Source organism: Malus domestica, chromosome 08, assembly GCF_042453785.1.
Source record: "Malus domestica chromosome 08, GDT2T_hap1".
Classification (NCBI taxonomy): Eukaryota; Viridiplantae; Streptophyta; class Magnoliopsida; order Rosales; family Rosaceae; genus Malus; species Malus domestica.
In genome coordinates, this window is record NC_091668.1 from 30,591,334 (window position 1) to 30,610,941 (window position 19,608).

At 38.6% G+C, this 19,608-nt stretch overlaps 3 protein-coding genes and 1 long non-coding RNA gene across 4 annotated transcripts; 2 read left to right on the plus strand and 2 right to left on the minus strand.

The window, feature by feature from the left end:
* The first annotated feature begins 3,364 nt into the window (after window positions 1-3,364).
* Window positions 3,365-8,946, plus strand: LOC103428967 (leucine--tRNA ligase, cytoplasmic-like). The gene is made up of 3 exons (XM_008367103.4): window positions 3,365-3,623; window positions 4,372-7,677; window positions 8,548-8,946. The coding sequence occupies exons 2-3, from the start codon at window positions 4,391-4,393 to the stop codon at window positions 8,552-8,554; spliced, it is 3,294 nt and encodes a 1,097-aa protein (XP_008365325.3). The 5' UTR covers window positions 3,365-3,623; window positions 4,372-4,390; the 3' UTR covers window positions 8,555-8,946.
* An 866-nt stretch (window positions 8,947-9,812) lies between these two features.
* On the minus strand, window positions 9,813-11,105 carry LOC103428966 (glucuronoxylan 4-O-methyltransferase 1-like). Its single transcript, XM_008367102.4, has one exon. It carries the CDS (start codon window positions 11,022-11,024, stop codon window positions 10,149-10,151), a length of 876 nt encoding a protein of 291 aa, XP_008365324.3. The 5' UTR covers window positions 11,025-11,105; the 3' UTR covers window positions 9,813-10,148.
* Window positions 11,106-11,418: 313 nt separating this feature from the next.
* Window positions 11,419-12,691, plus strand: LOC139198223 (uncharacterized). The gene is made up of 2 exons (XR_011583532.1): window positions 11,419-11,593; window positions 12,433-12,691. It is a non-coding gene; the product is annotated as an uncharacterized lncRNA (long non-coding RNA).
* A 443-nt stretch (window positions 12,692-13,134) lies between these two features.
* Window positions 13,135-19,307, minus strand: LOC103441976 (probable serine/threonine-protein kinase At1g09600). The gene is made up of 9 exons (XM_070826611.1): window positions 17,792-19,307; window positions 16,910-17,194; window positions 16,218-16,535; window positions 15,349-15,576; window positions 15,114-15,214; window positions 14,728-14,806; window positions 14,169-14,600; window positions 13,596-13,988; window positions 13,135-13,469 (listed from the first exon to the last, which is right to left on the minus strand). The coding sequence occupies exons 1-8, from the start codon at window positions 18,317-18,319 to the stop codon at window positions 13,782-13,784; spliced, it is 2,178 nt and encodes a 725-aa protein (XP_070682712.1). The 5' UTR covers window positions 18,320-19,307; the 3' UTR covers window positions 13,135-13,469; window positions 13,596-13,781.
* Window positions 19,308-19,608: the final 301 nt, after the last annotated feature.

Consider the following 19,608-nt stretch of genomic DNA (forward strand, 5'->3'; position numbering starts at 1 on the left):
AACATCACTTGTTATTTTAAATCCTGAGTTTTAAAATAATAAATGTTATTGGTATTCCAAAAATCTTATTCTACACTCTTCATAAGTGTATATTTCTTTCCAAATATATAAAATTTGGAGCGTAAAATGAGATTTTTGGAGCGCTAATAACAATTCCCTTTAAAATTGATATGAGTGGTTGAGATATTGTTCACTTTTAATTATTCCGGTCATTTCGCAAAAAATATTCGTTAAATTGAAGAAACCACAAGTTCAATGTAAGGGTTGATTTGACAAAAGTACCTCAATTTAAAAGAGATTTGGACTAAAATGATTGTCGGTGGACAATTTCAAAAAACATTTTTATTGATTTTAAAGTAAAGAGTTATGATAATCTCAAATATAATTTTAAATAAGAATCATTCAATTTTTTTTTTCTTTTCTTTCTTAAAGACAAATTTTCTTACTTTTTGATAAATAATGATACTACACTGTTTATGAAATTTAACGATACTACACTGTTTATGAAACTTAACGGTACTACACTGTTTATGACACTTAATATACTGTTTATGAAACTTACTATATTGTTTATGAAACTTAACGATACTACACTATTTATTTATGTATCTTATTTTTTTTGCCTTAAGTAGGTACGAGTGAAATTTACATATATCACTTTTAAATATATTATTTATTGTATACATGAAAATATATCTTACGAGATTATAGTACCAGATGTATGTTTATGTTATCTTGCTTTGTCAAAGGCCTAAAAATGTGTGCCATCGTTTGTTACTGTTAGCTAATTCATACATAATATAATATGTATGTGTATTTTTATGTACTTTTTCTTATTTAGTTATATTAGGAAGAGAAGGTTAGAGCAACTCCAAACTAATGTATTAACTGCACATTGAAATTTACAGCACTTCCTTTGACAATACAATCTCCATGCATTTCCAAATTCAATTTCACTTTGCATGGGCATTGGAAATATGTGTGTGGGCATTCATAACAATGCCAATGTTTTCAACAAACAATAGAATGTAAACATAAATTTTTCTACGTCAATGACTTTGATGTGATGATCAAATGGGCGGCTCAGTGAGAGCAGCATAGGCACATGGGTTTGATACCCATGTATTCTCCTGTTTGAAACCCCGAGGCTACCTATCTTGAAATTGCTAGTATTTCTTATTGTTCTAAAAATCCCCGCTTATGCTTCGCCTAGGTACTAGGAGGCTTGTCACTGCCCCGATTAATGTCTAGGCATTTGAAAATTAAGAAATGACACCTAGACTTGCTGAGGTGCCCTTTTAGACCTCCTAGGCACCCATACCTAGGTCGCGACTCACTTAGACAAAAAATAGATAACTTTTTTTTTCTTCAATAAACTGTAAGAGACTTGTTGCATACTTAAATGAACACGCATTATATTTTTGTTCCCTATGTTTTCATTATGTTCTAATACTTCATAATATGTATGTCATTCTATTTTGTAGTTTATGATGAAATTATATATATTTTAAGTATAAGCAGACACTTTTTACATGAAATATAATAGATATACTCAAATTTGGCTAGTTCGCCTAGGTGCCCTCCTAAGCCCCGCCTAGCTGCCTAGGCGCTAGGCTCCAGCCCACCGCTCGACTAGCGCCTAGCATCTTTTAGAACCTTGGTATTTCTTGCCCTGAACGATAATCCAACCCTTTGTGTGCTACTATTAAAATGCAAAGTTATTAGTCGTGTGCTCTGGGCACATGTTTTTATTTTATGTGTTATTTATTTTTATCATTAAATAAAGTTATTAGATGATTTTTTTTATTAGAATGCAAAGTTTTGAAAACCATTTTTATTAATTTTTCTTTAAAAGTAATCAACTGCAAAATAAAGCAATTGAGTGTTTGATAAATTGTATTTTAAAAGTATTGTGGGTATAAAAGCAGTGTAACATCTCACATCGCCCAGAGGAGTGATCCTTAAATGTATACTCTCATCCCTACCTAGCATGAGGTTTTTTGTGAGCTCACTGGCTTTGGGTTCCATCGGAACTTTGAAGTTAAGCGAGAAGGTGGCCAGAGCACTCACATGATGGGTGACCCACTGGGAAGTTGCTCGTAAGTTCTCAAAAATAAAACCGTGAGGGTGTAGTCGGGGCCCAAAGCGGACAATATCGTGCTACGGTGGTGGAGCGGGCCTGGGAAGTGGTCCGCCCTGGGCCGGGATGTGACAATTTGGTATCAGAGCCTAACCCTGGTCGTAGTGTGCCGACAAGGACGTCGGGCCCCTAAGGGGGGGGTGGATTGTAACATCCCACATCGCCCAGGGGAGTGATCCTTAAATGTATATTCCCATCCCTACCTAGCATGAGGCTTTTTGGGAGCTCACTGGCTTCGGATTCCATCGTAACTTCGAAGTTAAGCGAGAAGGTGGCTAGGTCACTCCCATGATGGGTGACCCACTGGGAAGTTGCTCGTGAGTTCCCAAAAATAAAACCGTGAGGGCGTAGTAGGGGCCCAAAGCGGACAAAATTGTGCTACGATGGTGGAGCGGGCCTGGGAAGTGGTCCGCCCTAGGCGGGGATGTGACAAGCAGTGTCTACAAAAATAAATAATGTTATTGTTTAAAATTAAGGAGTTTATTACAAGACTTAAAAATATTCTAAAGGTTCAACTCCGTTTTTCATAAAAAAAAAAACTTTTAAAAGCAACATACATGCTGCTTTTAAAAGCTGTTGTCTGTAACCATTGTTTTTAAAATAAGACGTATATTTTATTTTCACAAATATTTTTGTACTGCTTAACTTTAAAGTGAAGCAATTTTGGTATAAAAAAAAAAACCAAACTAGGTCTTAATTGTTCAAAACATTAATGAATATTCTACTTCTCCAAAAAAGATCAATGGCAAAAGGTAATGCCAGAAGTTGACACAAGATCATGATTCATGATATGAAAATTTCTATCACGACAAGAGTAATTGTATTCAACGAATTCACAAGCTCGTGACGTTTTAATTCTATAATATTATCTCATAGAATACTTATATATAACATGATATTATTCAACCGAGACGTCAGAATAGTCGTAAACCAAATCTTTTTTGTCTTCTTTTTGGCCAAAGTGGGAACCATATTCTATTCGGATCCAAAGGAATTGAGCCTAATGATCAAATGATCCGGACCATTGAAAATTGATCAAATGACTACAATTATTATAGCTTTTACAGGATTTCATATTTATAACCGTTGAATCAAATTTCAAAATCCAAATCATTTGATAAGTAGGCTTAGTTCCTTTGAGTTAGGAAGGGATCCGGCTCTGTCAAAGTGAACCAAATCTTTATCCTATTCAAAACCCGTGGACAGCACGCACAGAATCGAAGGAAAAAACAAGCCCAATCTCAAAACTTGCCACGTGGCCCGTCTAGAGTCCGAGTGCCCAAAACCCTAACTTACGCGTCATCTTCTTCTTCTCAGCAACTTGCTTCCTTCTCTCCCTCCTTCCCTCTTCCGCTAATATCACATCGTTTTCTTCTCAGAGGACGAAGGAAACCCTAATCTCCCTCCTGGCTTTTCTTCAAGCTCGAGAAAGCGCGCGCAAACTAACCTATAATTCCCTTCCCTTTTCAATCTTGAACCGCAGGTATATTTCACACTGCCCATTTTTTTCCTAATTTTTTCAGTTCCAAATATTTGTTTTTATGATTTGTACTAGAGTTTATCGATCTATGCATTCTGTAACTGAATAGTAAAGATTTGTTCTTTACCAATTGATCATGTCGATTTAACTTACTGATTAGCTTGAATAGGAGTTAAGTGAAGTTTTTTATTTATTTATATTTTCTAATTTTTAAAATTTGGGAAGTGTTGAGTTTCAGTATGTAATTGCTACCATTTTTTTTTTATTAAATTTGCCATTTTAGTTTTCAGTATCTACTAATTAGATGAAATTTGGTTATCTATGATTCATTGACGTAGAGGTTGCACTTGGTGCGATGGCAAGTGCCTTCGCCCATGAGCGGTAGGTCTCGGGTTCGAGACTTGGGAGCAGCCTCTCCATAAATGGGGGTAAGGCTAGCCGACATTCACCTCTCCCAGACCCTGCGTAAAGCGGGAGCCTTGTGCACTGGGTACGACCTTATGATTCATTGGCGTGGTTATTGTATGTGTTTGTGTATATATGTGTGTGTGTAAATAGCACTATCCTATATATATATATATATATATATATGGTGTATATATGGTGTATATATGGTGGTTATCACAGGCTTCTATCTTAACTTAAATTCACCTTCAAATTATATGAATTTAGATAATTTACGCACTTTTTGTTGTGATATGATGCCTTCGAAGAGCTGGTTTGGTTATGTAAAGCATTTTTTTTTTTACAGTTTCTGTAAGATTACTGAAATGGCGGCCGAAGGTGGTGGGAAGAGCTTTGCCAGGAGAGACCACCTTCTCGAGATTGAAACAAAGGTTCGAAGCTGGTGGGAAGAGAAGGATGTTTTCAGGGCTGAATCCTGTGACAAGCCCCCCGAACCTGGGGAGAAGTTCTTTGGAAACTTCCCGTTTCCTTACATGAATGGCTTTTTGCATCTTGGACATGCATTCTCGCTCTCCAAGCTAGAGTTTGCTGCAGCTTACCATAGGTTAAGAGGTGCCAATGTGCTTTTGCCTTTTGGTTTTCACTGCACTGGCATGCCCATTAAAGCGTCTGCTGATAAACTTGCGAGAGAGATTGAACTATTTGGCAACCCGCCAGTTTTTCCAAAAGAAGTAGAACAGGGGAGTCAGGAAGTGGAAGCAGAAGATGCAAATAATGGAGCACCTCCCGACAAGTTCAAGGGAAAGAAGTCAAAGGCTGCATCAAAATCAGGTGGACAAGTATACCAATGGGAAATCATGCGTAGTTTTGGCCTCTCAGATAGCGAGATATCCAAATTCCAAGATCCATACAATTGGTTGACATTCTTCCCTCCATTGGCAGTGGAAGACCTCAAGGCTTTTGGATTGGGATGTGACTGGAGACGGTCATTTATTACTACTGACATGAACCCATTTTTTGATGCCTTTGTGAGGTGGCAGATGAGGAAACTAAAATCTATGGGCAAGATTGTGAAAGATGTCCGTTATGCAATTTACTCTCCACTGGATGGGCAGCCCTGTGCAGATCATGACAGGGCAAGTGGTGAAGGAGTTCAGCCCCAAGAATACACCCTCATCAAAATGGAGGTGGTGGCACCTTTTCCATCTAAACTGAAAGTGTTGGAGGGAAGGAAAGTGTTCCTTGCTGCAGCAACACTTAGACCTGAGACCATGTATGGACAGACAAATGCATGGGTATTGCCTGATGGGAAATATGGAGCCTTTGAAATCAACGAAACAGAGGTATTTATTGTAACACAAAGAGCAGCACTTAATCTTGCCTATCAGAAGTATTCTAGGGTTCCAGAGAAACCTACTTGCTTAGTGGATCTCACAGGTCATGATTTGATTGGCCTTCCATTGAAGTCACCACGCACAATCAATCCGATCATTTACACTCTTCCTATGTTGACTGTCCTGACAGACAAAGGTACTGGGATTGTGACCAGTGTGCCTGCTGATTCTCCTGATGATTATATGGCCTTGCATGATTTAAAAGCAAAACCTGCTCTTAGAGCAAAATATGGCGTGAAGGATGAGTGGGTCATGCCCTTTGAGATTATTCCAATTATCGATATTCCTGAATTTGGGAATAAGGCTGCGGAAAAGGTCTGTGCAGATCTAAAAATCAAGAGCCAGAATGAGAAAGAGAAGCTAGCAGAAGCCAAGAGGCTGACATACCTGAAAGGATTCACTGAAGGAACACTTATCGTGGGTGAATTCGAAGGAAGGAAAGTCCAGGAGGTGAAACCGTTGATAAGGAGCAAGCTCATAGAGTCAAATGAGGCAATTGTATATAGTGAACCTGAGAAGAGGGTGGTGTCACGATCAGGTGATGAGTGTGTTGTGGCTCTCACAGATCAATGGTACATCACATATGGGGAACCTGAATGGAAACAACTGGCGGAGGAGTGCTTGTCCAGCATGAATTTGTATCATGACGAGACAAAACATGGATTTGAACACACATTGGATTGGTTGAATCAGTGGGCTTGTTCACGATCTTTTGGGCTTGGGACTCGTATTCCCTGGGATGAAGAGTTCTTAGTTGAGTCGTTGTCTGATTCAACTATTTACATGGCTTATTACACTATTGCTCATTTTTTACACAATGGAGACATGTATGGTCCCAGCAAATCTGCAATTCAACCTGAACAAATGACTGATGAGGTATGGGAGTATGTTTTCTGTGATGGCCCATATCCTGAATCATCTAACATGTCGTCATCCATCCTTAATAAGATGAAGCAGGAGTTTGAGTATTGGTATCCTTTTGATCTTCGAGTGTCTGGCAAGGATCTAATCCAAAATCATTTAACCTTCTGCATTTACAACCACACGGCAATTATGCCCAAGAAGCACTGGCCTCGTGGCTTTAGATGCAATGGGCACATCATGCTAAATGCTGAGAAGATGTCTAAGTCCACAGGGAACTTTAGGACCATTCGCCAGGCAATTGAGGAATTTTCTGCTGATGCCACGCGATTCTCATTGGCTGATGCTGGAGATGGTGTTGATGATGCAAATTTCGTATTTGAGACTGCAAATGCTGCTATACTAAAGCTAACTAAAGAGATTGCATGGATGGAAGAAGTTTTAGCCGCAGAATCCTCTTTGAGAATAGGTCCTCCTTCTACATATGCTGACAGGGTTTTTTTGAATGAGATAAATATTGCTGTGAACAGGACTGAGCAGAATTACCGGGATTACATGTTCCGAGATGCACTCAAGACTGGGTTTTACGATCTTCAGGCTTCTAGGGATGAGTACAGGCTTTCATGTGGTTCTGGGGGCATGAACCGTGAATTGCTGTGGCATTTTATGGATGCGCAGACACGTCTTATTACTCCAATCTGTCCGCACTATGCAGAATATGTCTGGAGGGAACTTTTGAAGAAGGAAGGGTTTGTGGTCAATGCAGGATGGCCTGTGTCTGATTCTCCAGATCTGACCCTCCATAATGCCAACAAGTATTTGCAACATTCCATTGTTGTAATGAGGAAGCTTCTTGAAAAGCAAACTTCAGGCTCAACGAAAGCCAATAAGAAGGGTAATCCAGTTAAAGCATCGACAGAAACCAAAAGGTTGATTGGTTTAATATATGTAAATGAGCAATTTGATGGATGGAAGGCGGAGTGTTTGAGGATACTACAGAGTAACTTTGACAGTGATACTCGCACTTTTGCTCCAGACAAGGTAATTCTGGAGGCTTTGCAGAGTTGTTCAGTTGGTCAGAGTAAAGATTTTAGACAAACCCAAAAGCTTTGTATGCCTTTCTTGAGGTTCAAGAAGGACGAGGCAGTTACTCTTGGGCCCCATGCCTTAGACTTGAAGCTACCATTCGGAGAGATGGAGGTCCTTCAGGAGAACTTGGACTTAATTAAGAGACAAGTGAAGGTGGACACTAAGGGACAGGGACAAATCGAGCTTGAAGAAGTAGAAGTTCTTTCTGGTACCGACCCTGATGCTCTTGCTAAAGCTGGTTCACTTGCTAAATTAATAGAGCAGAATCCGCCATCCCCTGGAAGCCCAACTGCCATCTTCTTGACCCGGTAATTATAAACCATTTGATACATATCTGCAATTTACATAAAGCATGTACACACAGGGACTTCCGGTCAGGTTTTTTCAACTCAACAAAGGACTTTCAAGTTTCAATTGTTCATAATTTATTTCGACATCTGCATATTACATAAGCACACAAACACACATTGACAACCAAATTGTACTTTATTTTTTCAGTTATAATTTTGCAATCATTCTCCTGTGCTGCATTTATTCGCTGGTGGATGAAGGAGAAAATTACTTTATATACGATAAACCCTCTACTAGAGATGGGGATTTAATTGTTCCATACCCCACCTTGTAATGTCGTAAACCAGATTGGAAGAACCAATAAAAGAAAACCTGTTTACAGATCTTTGTTGTGCCACATTGTGTGCTATCTGGAGGCAATTTTGATTCGGGGTTTCAGTCACGTTAGCTGTCACGGTGGTGTAGATATGTTTGATTAACATTTTTAGCAGAAATTTGTAATGTGTCACATCATGCTGCACTGGTATAGATATGTTACTAGTGAAATAAGTCTTGTTCTGCTGGTCATCATTTGTTAGGTGCGTCTGAATGAGTTTGTGTTTGAAGTATAATGTAAATTTTGGTAGTAGTTCGATTTTATGTTGTGCAATTTTCAACTTGAGTCTGGAATATGCAATTGTGTGTTTTACTGGGTTTTGAGACTAATATCCTTGGTGTTATTCATTAGTATGCAATATGTATTGGTTTCTTCATTGCAAGATTTTTGTTGATTAAGATCAAACTCTTATTTTTGCTGATATTGATAGTAAAGGCGTTGTGCTATACTACATCTGATTTTTGTATTCTGATCAACGGAGTTATCTAATTTCTGTTTCTTCTCTCCATAGGTCATAACTCCGCTCTCAAACACTGGCAACGAACAATTTAGCCGGCTTGGAAGATGATACTTTTGCTTGACAAGGAACTAGAGTGATTGCAGAAAGGCCCTCCGCCGTCATAGTATATCTGGAATTTTAAGTTACATGCCTGAAGATAACACTTATCGGTCTTCTCCATTGATGAACTGGGTGAGGTTTTCTGAGAGTGACGTCTCGTATTTGAATCTTTGAATATCAGATTTTAGTTGTGTTTAAGATTTTGGAATGTTTGATTGTGTTCTGTTTCAGCATATTGTAGACTTACATTATATCTTCAACAGATGGATGTAACTTTTGCTTTAAAATTAGTTTGGACCACTGTATCAGTTTAATCGTTGTAATGTTGTTCAAATTCGCCTTTGACGATAATCGAATTTAAGATCTCTTACTTACAAGTAAAGAAGAATACTACTATACCGTAGTACTAAGTGGCAAATATATTGTTATATTAAAATAAATGAAAAAATTAATGGGATACCAATTATAAAGACTCTCTAAATTATATAAGGATGCCCATAAAGTCGGAAAATAAACATAAAGAAAGAAAGAAACCTTTAAATGGATGGAATCCAATTGAGACAATATAAAAAACAATATGCAATATGAAACAATAGAAACCTTTAATTAATTACCTAAAACTCTCAACTTTTTAATGTGATTTCAAATTAGTCTCAACATTTTCGCACATTTCAAAAGAGTACCAAGCATATGGGAAATACCACTTCCCTTAAGTCTCAAGTTAGAATAACCGTTAAGTACTTGGATGGCGTTTATGTCATATTATTTTTAATAACGTGGACAAATCTCATAATTTGTATAAACACGTGGATTCCCTATCCTTAAAATAAAACTAATGAAAATGACTTGAAAACTTTGAGTTCTAATGAAAATAACAAAAATGTGTTGTAAGTGAATAATACCAGTATTGACTTTTTAGAGTAAAAATGTGGTTTTTAGTAAACAGTACCGAAATCTTTTCGTCAAAGTTTCCTTAATTAAATCGGTCCTGATGGAGGCCAAACCTCAAAACACTCTTCTGAAACCCTAACCTCTTACCGTCTGAAGTGCACTTAGGTTGCAGACTCAAACAACAATCTTGGTGACACGGCTTGGAGATTGCTAATTGAAATTGTTTTAGAAGGGGAGGGCATGATGGCAACATAACATTAGACTAAAATTGACTAATATAAAAACTAGGATTTAGATATGCCGTTTGCAAATATAAAAACTGATGATTAATAAAAAACCCTCTTTCGTTTTTCAGTAGTAATATTATACAATAGAAAAAAACAAATCTGATTATTAAAAAAATAAAAAAACCAGATTAAAGAAACAGATAACAAGAAAAATTTAGCAGAAGAACGAGCGAGGCTGTTGGCGAAACTTTCGGATTTGAGGATTGTTCCAACTGCAGAGGTGGAAGAAGGGGAAGGATATGTTTCAGATCACCGTAATTGCAGATTTGAGATTTGAAATGTTTGAAAATATTGAGACTAATTTGGAATCCCGCCGGAAGATTGGAGAGTTTTAGGTACTTAATCCGAAAAAAAAAAAAAAAACACATGAATTATTTACTCAGGGCAAAAGGGCCTGTCGGAAGCTTCCCTGTGACTAGGAATGTTGAAGTGCCTCAACCTCCCTACTTGTTTTTTCATGTACCCTTCGCAAAGGAAAGCCTTGGAGAACTTATCTTCCACACCCCTATTCACATCATGCACAAACACATCAGTCGATCCCTCCACTTTGTTCCTGGCCATCATCCCAGCCGTGTAGATGGCACTCATCCTCCCCGGTGCTTCATCGTGATACCCTGTGGGTGCATCCACCATGATCAAATCCCATTTGATCTCATACACTTCACTGGGTAGCCCCTTGAGTGCCAGCTGGCACATGCTGTACCTAGGATCACCAACTGCACTGCACTCAGGCCCCTTCCCAACTCCCAGGAGATTGTTAGCCTCGTTCACTTTGCTATCATATGTGACATGGTACGATTCCAATGTGGGGAAACGGCGCCGGATTTGCTCGATCCACGACTCGTCTTCTTCGAGGAAAATGGTGCGTCCGCCGTGGTTGAGGGAAGTCCACATGAGGCTGTCGTGGCCTAGGCCGAAGACGAGGAAGTTGCATGGAGATTTCTTGTCCAAGACCTTTGATGTGACTGAGATTTCTTTTAGGGTTTGTTGTGGGGTGATGGTGGAGGTTGTGTAGTGGATTAGGGCTTTCGCCAGGGAGGTCGGGATCTTGTTGCAAGTCATTGTGGAGTCACAACTTGTTGATTTTTCGTTATCGTCTTCGGCTTCTTTGACCGGAATGGTGGGTTTTTCATCGGACGAAGCTGGTGATGAATCAAAACTTGACCTGAGGACGAAGATGACAACAAAAGCGAGGAAAACTCCAAGGATGAGGAGCTTAACATTGAGAGTCGGATGGGTTTTGGTTCTCATGTTTTGGCTGCAGGTTATATTTTTCTTTTTTTTTTCTGTGTTCTTGATCAGTATGAGAGGTTGGAACCCTAAACCATATATATCTATATATACAGACACACACACAAATGTATATATATGTAACGGTTTTGATTAATTTGGTAAGTGAGTTGGAGGAAGAAAGGGACTGAGTTGATGAGGAGGTGCTACGTTGTAGTACTAGCATTGGATGCTTAAACATGAAGGGAAGGAAGTTGGTTCGGATGATTAATTGATGAAGACATAAGAGCTGCTAGGTTTAGGATTGTTGGTGAAGCAATGGGAACAAGTTAAGGTTGGTAGATCTACGAGTTCGATTGGTTGCAGGTCTCAATTGTTTAGCTATTTTTAAATTCGTCGGAGATTTGTTTAGTGCCTGCTTAATTTCCTCAGTTTTGATACAGTACTTTGTAACATTATTAGGTTTTAGTCATGGAGGCACTCCAAAAAGGTACCATACACAAGTAGGAGAGACGTTTTAGCGTGTTCGGAACATGGCTCATACGCCTTATGTCATTATAAGTGGAAAGACTTGAAAATCTCTCCACAAGGTAGGATCCGTTTTCTTAGTGCTTACTTACCCTCCTTAATCTTGATGTAACGTTATTCCGATCTAGATTCGTGCCACATGTTTAACAAACTAACCATTATCAGTTCATGCATTTATTTATGGCTAAATTGGATTGTTCATCCCTGTGGTCATAGGACACTTGCATGATGACTCCCGTGGTGAAAAAACTAGGAATTAAACCCCTGTGGTCTAAAATGTTAGCAAATTTAGTCCAAAAGTAAGATTTATGTTACAGGACTGTTAAAAGTTGGGGTAAAACTGTATTTTCAGTTCCAATTGACATTGAATTGGGGCTTTTTTTTTATTTAAAAAATTAAGCATTATTTTTTTTGTTAATTGTTATAAAAAAAATTATTTATTTTAAATGTCAAATGGAACTGAAAATACAGTTTTACCTATACTTTTAACAGTCATTTAACAGAAATCTTACTTTTGGACTAAATTTGCTAACATTCTTGACCACAGGGGTTTAATTCCTAGTTTTTTCACCACGGGGGTCATTATGCAAGTTTCCTATGACCACGGGGATGAATAATCCAATTTGACCTTTATTTATTTATTTGAGAAAAGGAAAAGTAATAAAATCAATTAGTAAACTTACCATTTACTCTTTCTTTAATTTAACCCTCATTAAATTAATTGATTAGAATCATAAATTGCCAAATATACTTTCCTTATATAATGTTTTTGTTTATTGGATTTGTAACAGGCACATTAGTGGATCTCATGCCTTGTGGTTTTATTAAGTTTTTTCGACTTTATGGCTTATTTTAAGGCAATTATTGGCACCTTTTTAAATATAATTGGTATCTCATGAAGATGCAGGTTTTTTTATTCGATCTCAAATTGGTTAGCCCTTGATTTCTGGAGCTAAGCCGCTTGGACCTTCTAATGTGCTCTTGGCGGAAGCTACAACACTGCATCTTGGTCTTTCGCAAGCTATCAGGGCGGGGGCATAAAAAGATTGTTATTATCTAGATTAAGTGAGGGAGTAAGCTAAGCCTCATAATGAGCTAGCAATAATGTTGTTCAAATTTGCCTTTGTCAATAATCGAACCTAATACCTTTCACGTACAAATGAAGAGGATTATCACTAAACTGTAATACTAAGTGGTATAAGGTGACTCAAAAATCCTTATTAATTGCACCAATGGAGCTTGTTTCGTTCCCTAGAAGCTTAGGCCATCTCCAACCGAAGGGTCCAGAGGGCCGAAAAGAGCTTGAAACCATCTTCATCCGAGAACTAGGCCAGAGAGCTCGTGGGCCCCACGGAATTTGAAGGGGCCAAAGGACCAGAGGATCAGAGGGCTAAAACGAACCATTACTGTTCATTAAAATATTAATATCTTGGAGAGCCAGAGGGCTAAAACGAGCCATTTGGTCAGCCCTCGGTTGGAGATGGCCTTAGAGTTTTGTTGAATGATATTATGTACTTTGCTCATAGTCTCTAAATGCTTTAATTAGAGAAACAAGTTGAATATGTGGGTTAGGGCAATTAACAAGAGCAATATGCTCGATGTCTTGCAGCCAAGTTCGAATCTCTGTATTTAAGATAGTTTACAATATTGCCTAGTGAAAAAAAAAGCTACGGCAAACAAGCTGAAGACATCGGAGACTTTATCCTAAATTATATGCACTTGTGTATTCCATGCCAAAAGCATCGCAAAAAAGGGGGAAAATAAGAAAAAGAAAAGAGCATTGTATTGTGAATGTGATGACAAAACCTTCTAATTAATCACATAACTTAACCTTTACTCTACAAAGAATGTATTAGAGGTGATTGAGCAGATAGAATTTCAGCTTCCACAGCTTGTCTCCTGCATCTCAACACCAATGCGACGACCTTCTCTCACCATCTGCCAACGAAACAGTTTTCCGGTAAGTCAATGCCTGTGGATTTGATGGATTTCGGATGCAAAACTTAACAATCATTCAGAATCAATTCTAGCATGTGAAGATTAGTACTTGAGTTGATAGCGTACCTTCAACAATCGCGTATATATTTGGTGTGACATAATCAGAAGAAGCTCCGTGCGTCCCAGATTATCTTTCCGTGGTGAGATTTGTCAAAGTTCCCGAAAGGAATACTTCTTCAGTATCAGAATTATGCAGATCTGAAGGAGCTCCGGCTTTTCAAAATTAAGGCAGTGCAAATCTCTCTTCCATCATCACCTGCCGTTTCTTACATGCTGAAGTAGGGATTCTGTTTGTCCATTGTCACTGTTAGCTTTCTTGGCTTTGGTCTTGTCTAGACGAGCTTTGCGGACAGCATGTTGTATTTGTTTCTCATGCTCTTTGAGCATCTCCTCAAGGTTTCCTCCAGGGTGCATCAATGGTCCAGAGTAGTGAATCCGGTTCTTTTTGTTACCGTAACCCTGATGCCAAACAGGAAATGATTTAGTAATATTCATGTTAAATAATAAACACCTCACTAAACAAAGCAGTAGAGAGTTCCTATTACAAAAAAAATTGTCATAATAACTTGAATATTGTTTTGCACGGAGTCAAATTATAAAATTAAATGTGCGATAGATGAAAATATGAAACTCCTTTACCGTTGCATACTCCTTCCCAGATGGCTGTTCATCCTTCTTATGTGAAGACTTTGGCCTTTCCAAAAGATGGTGTGACCAATCATGTTTCACAGAGGACTCCCCGTTGTCTAAATGGTTATATCTGGCATTCTTACGCTCCTCTGGCCAGTGTGGATTCGCACTTTCTGCGATACCATCAAATCGTGAACCACTTCGAACTGAAGCTGAATTAGAAAACCTCGACGACTGGGCTGCTCCACGATACATGTAAGATCCATTCTTAGAATGGCCAGATTGCAAAGATTCAAATGCGCTTGGGTGCACTGACTGGCCAGAATGGGAGAAGGCATTTGATGCTGCTCCCTTGGGAGGCTCGATAGGAAAGCCAGAGCCACCATCCTCTTCAGGATTGTACTTCTCACTGATGCTTTTGGGGTTAGTCTGCCCTTGTCGCTTCAAGATTAGAAAATAAATACAACAAAAAAGTTCAGAACCTAAATAAGTAATTCTTCGCAAAAAATTTGACTTTTGTAATTAAAGGCACAAATAATATAATTATAAAAGTTCAAGGGTAGGGTACCTGTATTGCATTGGCATCTGATGCTGGCACAGCCTTTGAGTCTTTGGAACTCCCTCCTTTACCACTAGCTGCTTTCCGCCTGGTTTAAAGATGAGAAAAATAATTTTCAAGCATGAGTAAACAAATAAACTGGTCATGACTCAAAAATCAAAATACACATACATATACAAATGATAAATGTTGTCTTGTCATTAATTAGGCGGACTCTTGTTTGAATGTGTGGTGCCATATTGACATCTTGGCAACATAACATGTGAAATATCTAGCAAGAGAACATTATTCTCTCTGTATATAGATACTCTTTAGTGGTATCAGTAAAGAAATTTTGTAATCGAATCTTGCATAACGAACTGAAAATTAGTTAATACGATTTGGAAATAGCTCACCTTCTAGCTTCCTCATCTCGGAGCTTGGCATCAAACTCCTTACTCGGTGGGTACTTGGGCAAACTTGATGGATCACAGGGAAGAGGCAAAGATGTGAACAACTGGGAAACAAAAATAATTAAAAATATATCAGAGGTAAGATCTAATTTCCAAAATTGTTTCAAATTGACAAGATCACAAAATTCAATGGAAATAGACAGCATGGTTTCAAAAAGCAAAGAAAACCCGTGATTACCTCACTCTGAAGGGCAGAAGAAGCTGTTCCCCGACCTTCAGGTTCTACAGCTAGAAGAACCTCTAACAGGGCCAATGCAGATCGAGGGAAGTCCTTGTATGTCTCAGCAACACATCGCTTGTATGGATGTGTAGGTTTAAAAATAGTTGCATGCGGCAATTTTGATCTCTTCCAGTATTCCTCAGAAGGTGAGCCACAAAGTTTAAATATCTTATGTAGTTGCTCCACCTGTAAATAATAAACAATGAGATCTCATCACAGTCAAATAAGATGTCTGATAGTTCCACTGGTACAGTTGGTAGATTAAAGCATAAGGGATTAACCATACAATGTTGGTAGACTAGAGCATAACGGATTTAACCATGCAATGTACCATATATGTTTTAACCTACTAAATTATTTTTATAGAAAGTTTCCGTATGCTTTCATCCATCATCTGACATTCATTAGAATCTGGTTACATAATAAGTTTGTATCAGCGAAACATCAAGCTCATGTTCTTGAACAACTACAGTTGCATCTGAGTAGTATAAACTTTAAACTCTTCATGCTTACACTTCATGCTTACATTCTAAGTTCCAGCACATATCTTTTTCAATTAGTGGTGGGAAGAAACAAACAAAGAACAACACAGTTGTTGTGACCTGTTTCAGACCATTATGGCAAAACCAGTCATCAAACACATATTTTCCCCTCTTGTATCCATAACACATTCACACACACGATACTAAATTCTAAGAAGGTTGCTGTTAGGATTTTAAGATAACTGAATTTCTAGAGTTTTTTCATACCTAATACACAAAAAGCAAGCGGACATAAAGATATATACACATATATTTCTAGGTGCGGATAAGAAGCTGGGAAAATACCTCTGTTCTTCCTGGCATGATAGGCTTCCCAGCAAATAATTCTGCAAGAATACAACCAGCACTCCACAAATCCACAGCAACCCCATAATCTGTAGAGCCAAGCAGAAGTTCAGGTGGTCGGTACCACAAGGTTACTACCCGGCTTGTCAGAGGCTGCTTTTGACGGGGTCTGTAAAAGGTTGCTAGCCCAAAGTCAGCAATCTTTAGCTTGCCATGGTAGTCAATCAAAAGATTTGATCCCTTGATATCACGGTGCAAGATACCATGACTGTGACAATGCTCAAGTCCACAAAGAAGCTGTTGCATGTAACATTTAATCTGCAACCCAGTGCACAAACAATATGTATCAACTACAAGAAAAGATGAGTCAAACATCCTGCTACTATGATAAAAATAAGATCATGAAAATTAACACAACTACCATTAGATGCATGGATCATATTGCTAAAAACAGACCATTCAAGGGCAGTCTTGATAAGAAACAATATTTCTTCAAAAGCTAAACAATTTCTTTTTCCTCAGGGTTATGGTCTTTCTATTCGTTTTATATTACTGTTTCAGATATTCTCACTTCATGGATACACTAGAGTTGGCTATGATGCGTTAGTTTTTAGTTAGCATGTTGTAGCACCTAAAAAGTGTAAAACAATTTCTTTACGGTCTCAATGAATAAGATCAGAAGGGGCAAAGACCTGTGCTTCAGTGAACTTGACTCCAGGTCGTGCTGCAATCCCTGCAAGATCATGCTCCATGTACTCAAAGACCAGGTATAAGCTGCCCGAAACCTTCGATGTAATCAGACCTTCAAGCTTCATGACGTTGGGGTGATCAAGCCTACGCAAAATAAGAATTTCTCTCGCCATAAATCGCACACTTTCCGGATCCATATTGGCAAATCGCACCTTCTTCAATGCAACTATTTTGTTTGAATCAAGATCACGGGCTCTGTACACACTGCTGTAAGTTCCTTGTCCAATCTGCATTATATACAGTAAAGAAAGAATTACAAAAAGAAAAGGGACTAAAATAAAAATGTCCTTAATAAGGACACCAACAAGAGAGAAGAGTACAAACAAGTTTCAAACGTCTTGGTTTCATGTGGTTCCCACAAACAAGGTATCAATGAAAATGAGCATAGATGAGATCCATTAATAGTTGCAGCTGAATAGCCCAGTCAGATGTACCTAACTTCGTTAGTTTTTTAAAGTAGGAGTGCATATGATCCCCTTTACGATGGTTATATGTATGATAACTTTACTCTCAGAATGTGCAAGCAAATAGATCTTTTAGAAACAAAAAACTACTGTATGTAGGAGTAGGTCTTTTATAACACCTACAAACATCCATCTTACTATCACAACAAAACTAAATGCACATTATGTTCTTTGTACAAACTTAAAGCACAACTCCAAAACAAATGCCAAGTTTTAGTTTACTGTAAAAACTTAACGAAAGGAATCAGAGATTTACACTAAACATGAAATATTCACACCTGAAAATTATTAAATGTAGGGTTCGTAATATCAATGTTATTAAACGAGAGGATTAAAAGATATTAAAGCAAACAAACGGACCTTCTCCAATTTCTCAAATGACTCTGCCTTGAGAGGCACCCATCCACTGATCGCTTCGCCGGCCACTGCTGTCAACCAAGAAGGCCATCCAGCAACAACTTGTGCTCCTCTTTCTCCATTTGTTACACTGGTTATCCTAGTCAGCCCAGACGGCAACTTTCCCCCACTTGCCCCGCCCTCCGTGAAGGGTTTTGTGGGTTTCTCAGCATCCACCATCTTCTCCCCTTCATCTGATGAAATAGGAGTTGACCCTGCATTGTCTTCTTTGCAAGGATTGGTTATCAACCGCGCAGTTGCATCAGCCCCAACTGCAGCTTCAGACCGTTTTGATGACTTGTTTGATTTATGTTCTTTGTCTCTACGATGATTCTCAGAAACATATTCATTGGATAAACTTCCTTTTGAGCAAATGCAGCCCATTATTCTACTTCGCAGTCCCCTATTATTCCAACAAGAACACTGCAAAATTCGTCTAATTCCCAACGCCAAACGCCATTTCTCAGGCCGCGATTTTTGCAGCCAATGCATGTAATCCGATCAGCATCGCGTCACCACTTCCAGAATCAACTGATCAATAACTTAGTTCTCCAATTAACAACTTCTATCTAATGAATACACCCTTCAAATTACTTATTGAATACGAAATGCAAGAACAGCAGTTCAACTCAAATTTCTACAACCAAGGACAATGGGAGTGGGAGAGAACCCAGATCTCCGAATTGACGCTTCTAAACGAAAACCTACCAAGAACAATAAAAGTACAACTCACAAAAGAACCCAGATCCCTAAATTCAAGAAAACTCCACCAATGCCAACAACCCAATGAGGGTATTTCTTCACACTACCAGTTGAGATTAAGAATCCCCCAAAGCCAAATTCACAAATTACAAGAAACCCAGATCGAAAACATGTCGATGAATCAAAATAAACCCCAAGCAGGAAACTTTTTTTTCAAAAAAGGCCAATGCTTTTTTATTCAGTGGGAATTAGAGAGAGAAGGAATCAAACCTGCAGAAAGAATGTGAATTGGGGAATCAGGCAATGCAGAACGATGCAGAACGGAATCAAATGGCGGAAAGGGAACAACAGAGCGAGGGTGTGTAAGTAGCGAAATTTTCTGTGGCCAATGTGGTTAGTTCCATAAATAGAACAAGTAGGTAAATTCCAACGAAAGCCATCCAAGATTATTACTTTGAACTGCAAATATTTACCCTTTTGGGGACTTGAAACGTGGGTCGTGGCAGAGAAGCAACAGGGAGATTCTAGAGAGAGAAAGGGAGAGAGAGAGAGAGAGATTTTAGGATCTGGAATTACGATGAGCCAGCCAATGATATTGACGTCGGAACAGACAGAGGCAGAGCTCTCTCAGACACAATTCCCACTCTGTTTTCTACAACAGAAAGAAACCGAGTAGGTTTTATTTGCTTTGCTTTGCTATATTTGACATCGTTGGTTTTAGAGAGAGAGGGAGAGAGGGAGAGAGTGCTTAAAATTTACATTCGAACAAACAGAAAGCAACACAAAGCAAAAGTATGTAGACATACAGAAGAGAGAGAGAGAGAGAGAGAGAGAGAGAGAGAGAGAGAGTGAGAGAGAGTTGCACGCCTGACACCACACGGGTAGAGAGTTGAGGGTCGGCAACGTGGCGAAATGTGGGTCCCGTTGTTGAAGATTATTGGTCCCACAGGAAGAGGGAATGGGACAGGACTAGTCAAGGTCCAGGCTGTGTTTTTTTAATATTTTTTAATTCTCCTAATTATTTTTGGGATATGTTAAGTTAGTTTGTTTCCCAAAAAAGAGGTTTGGGTCATTTGAAT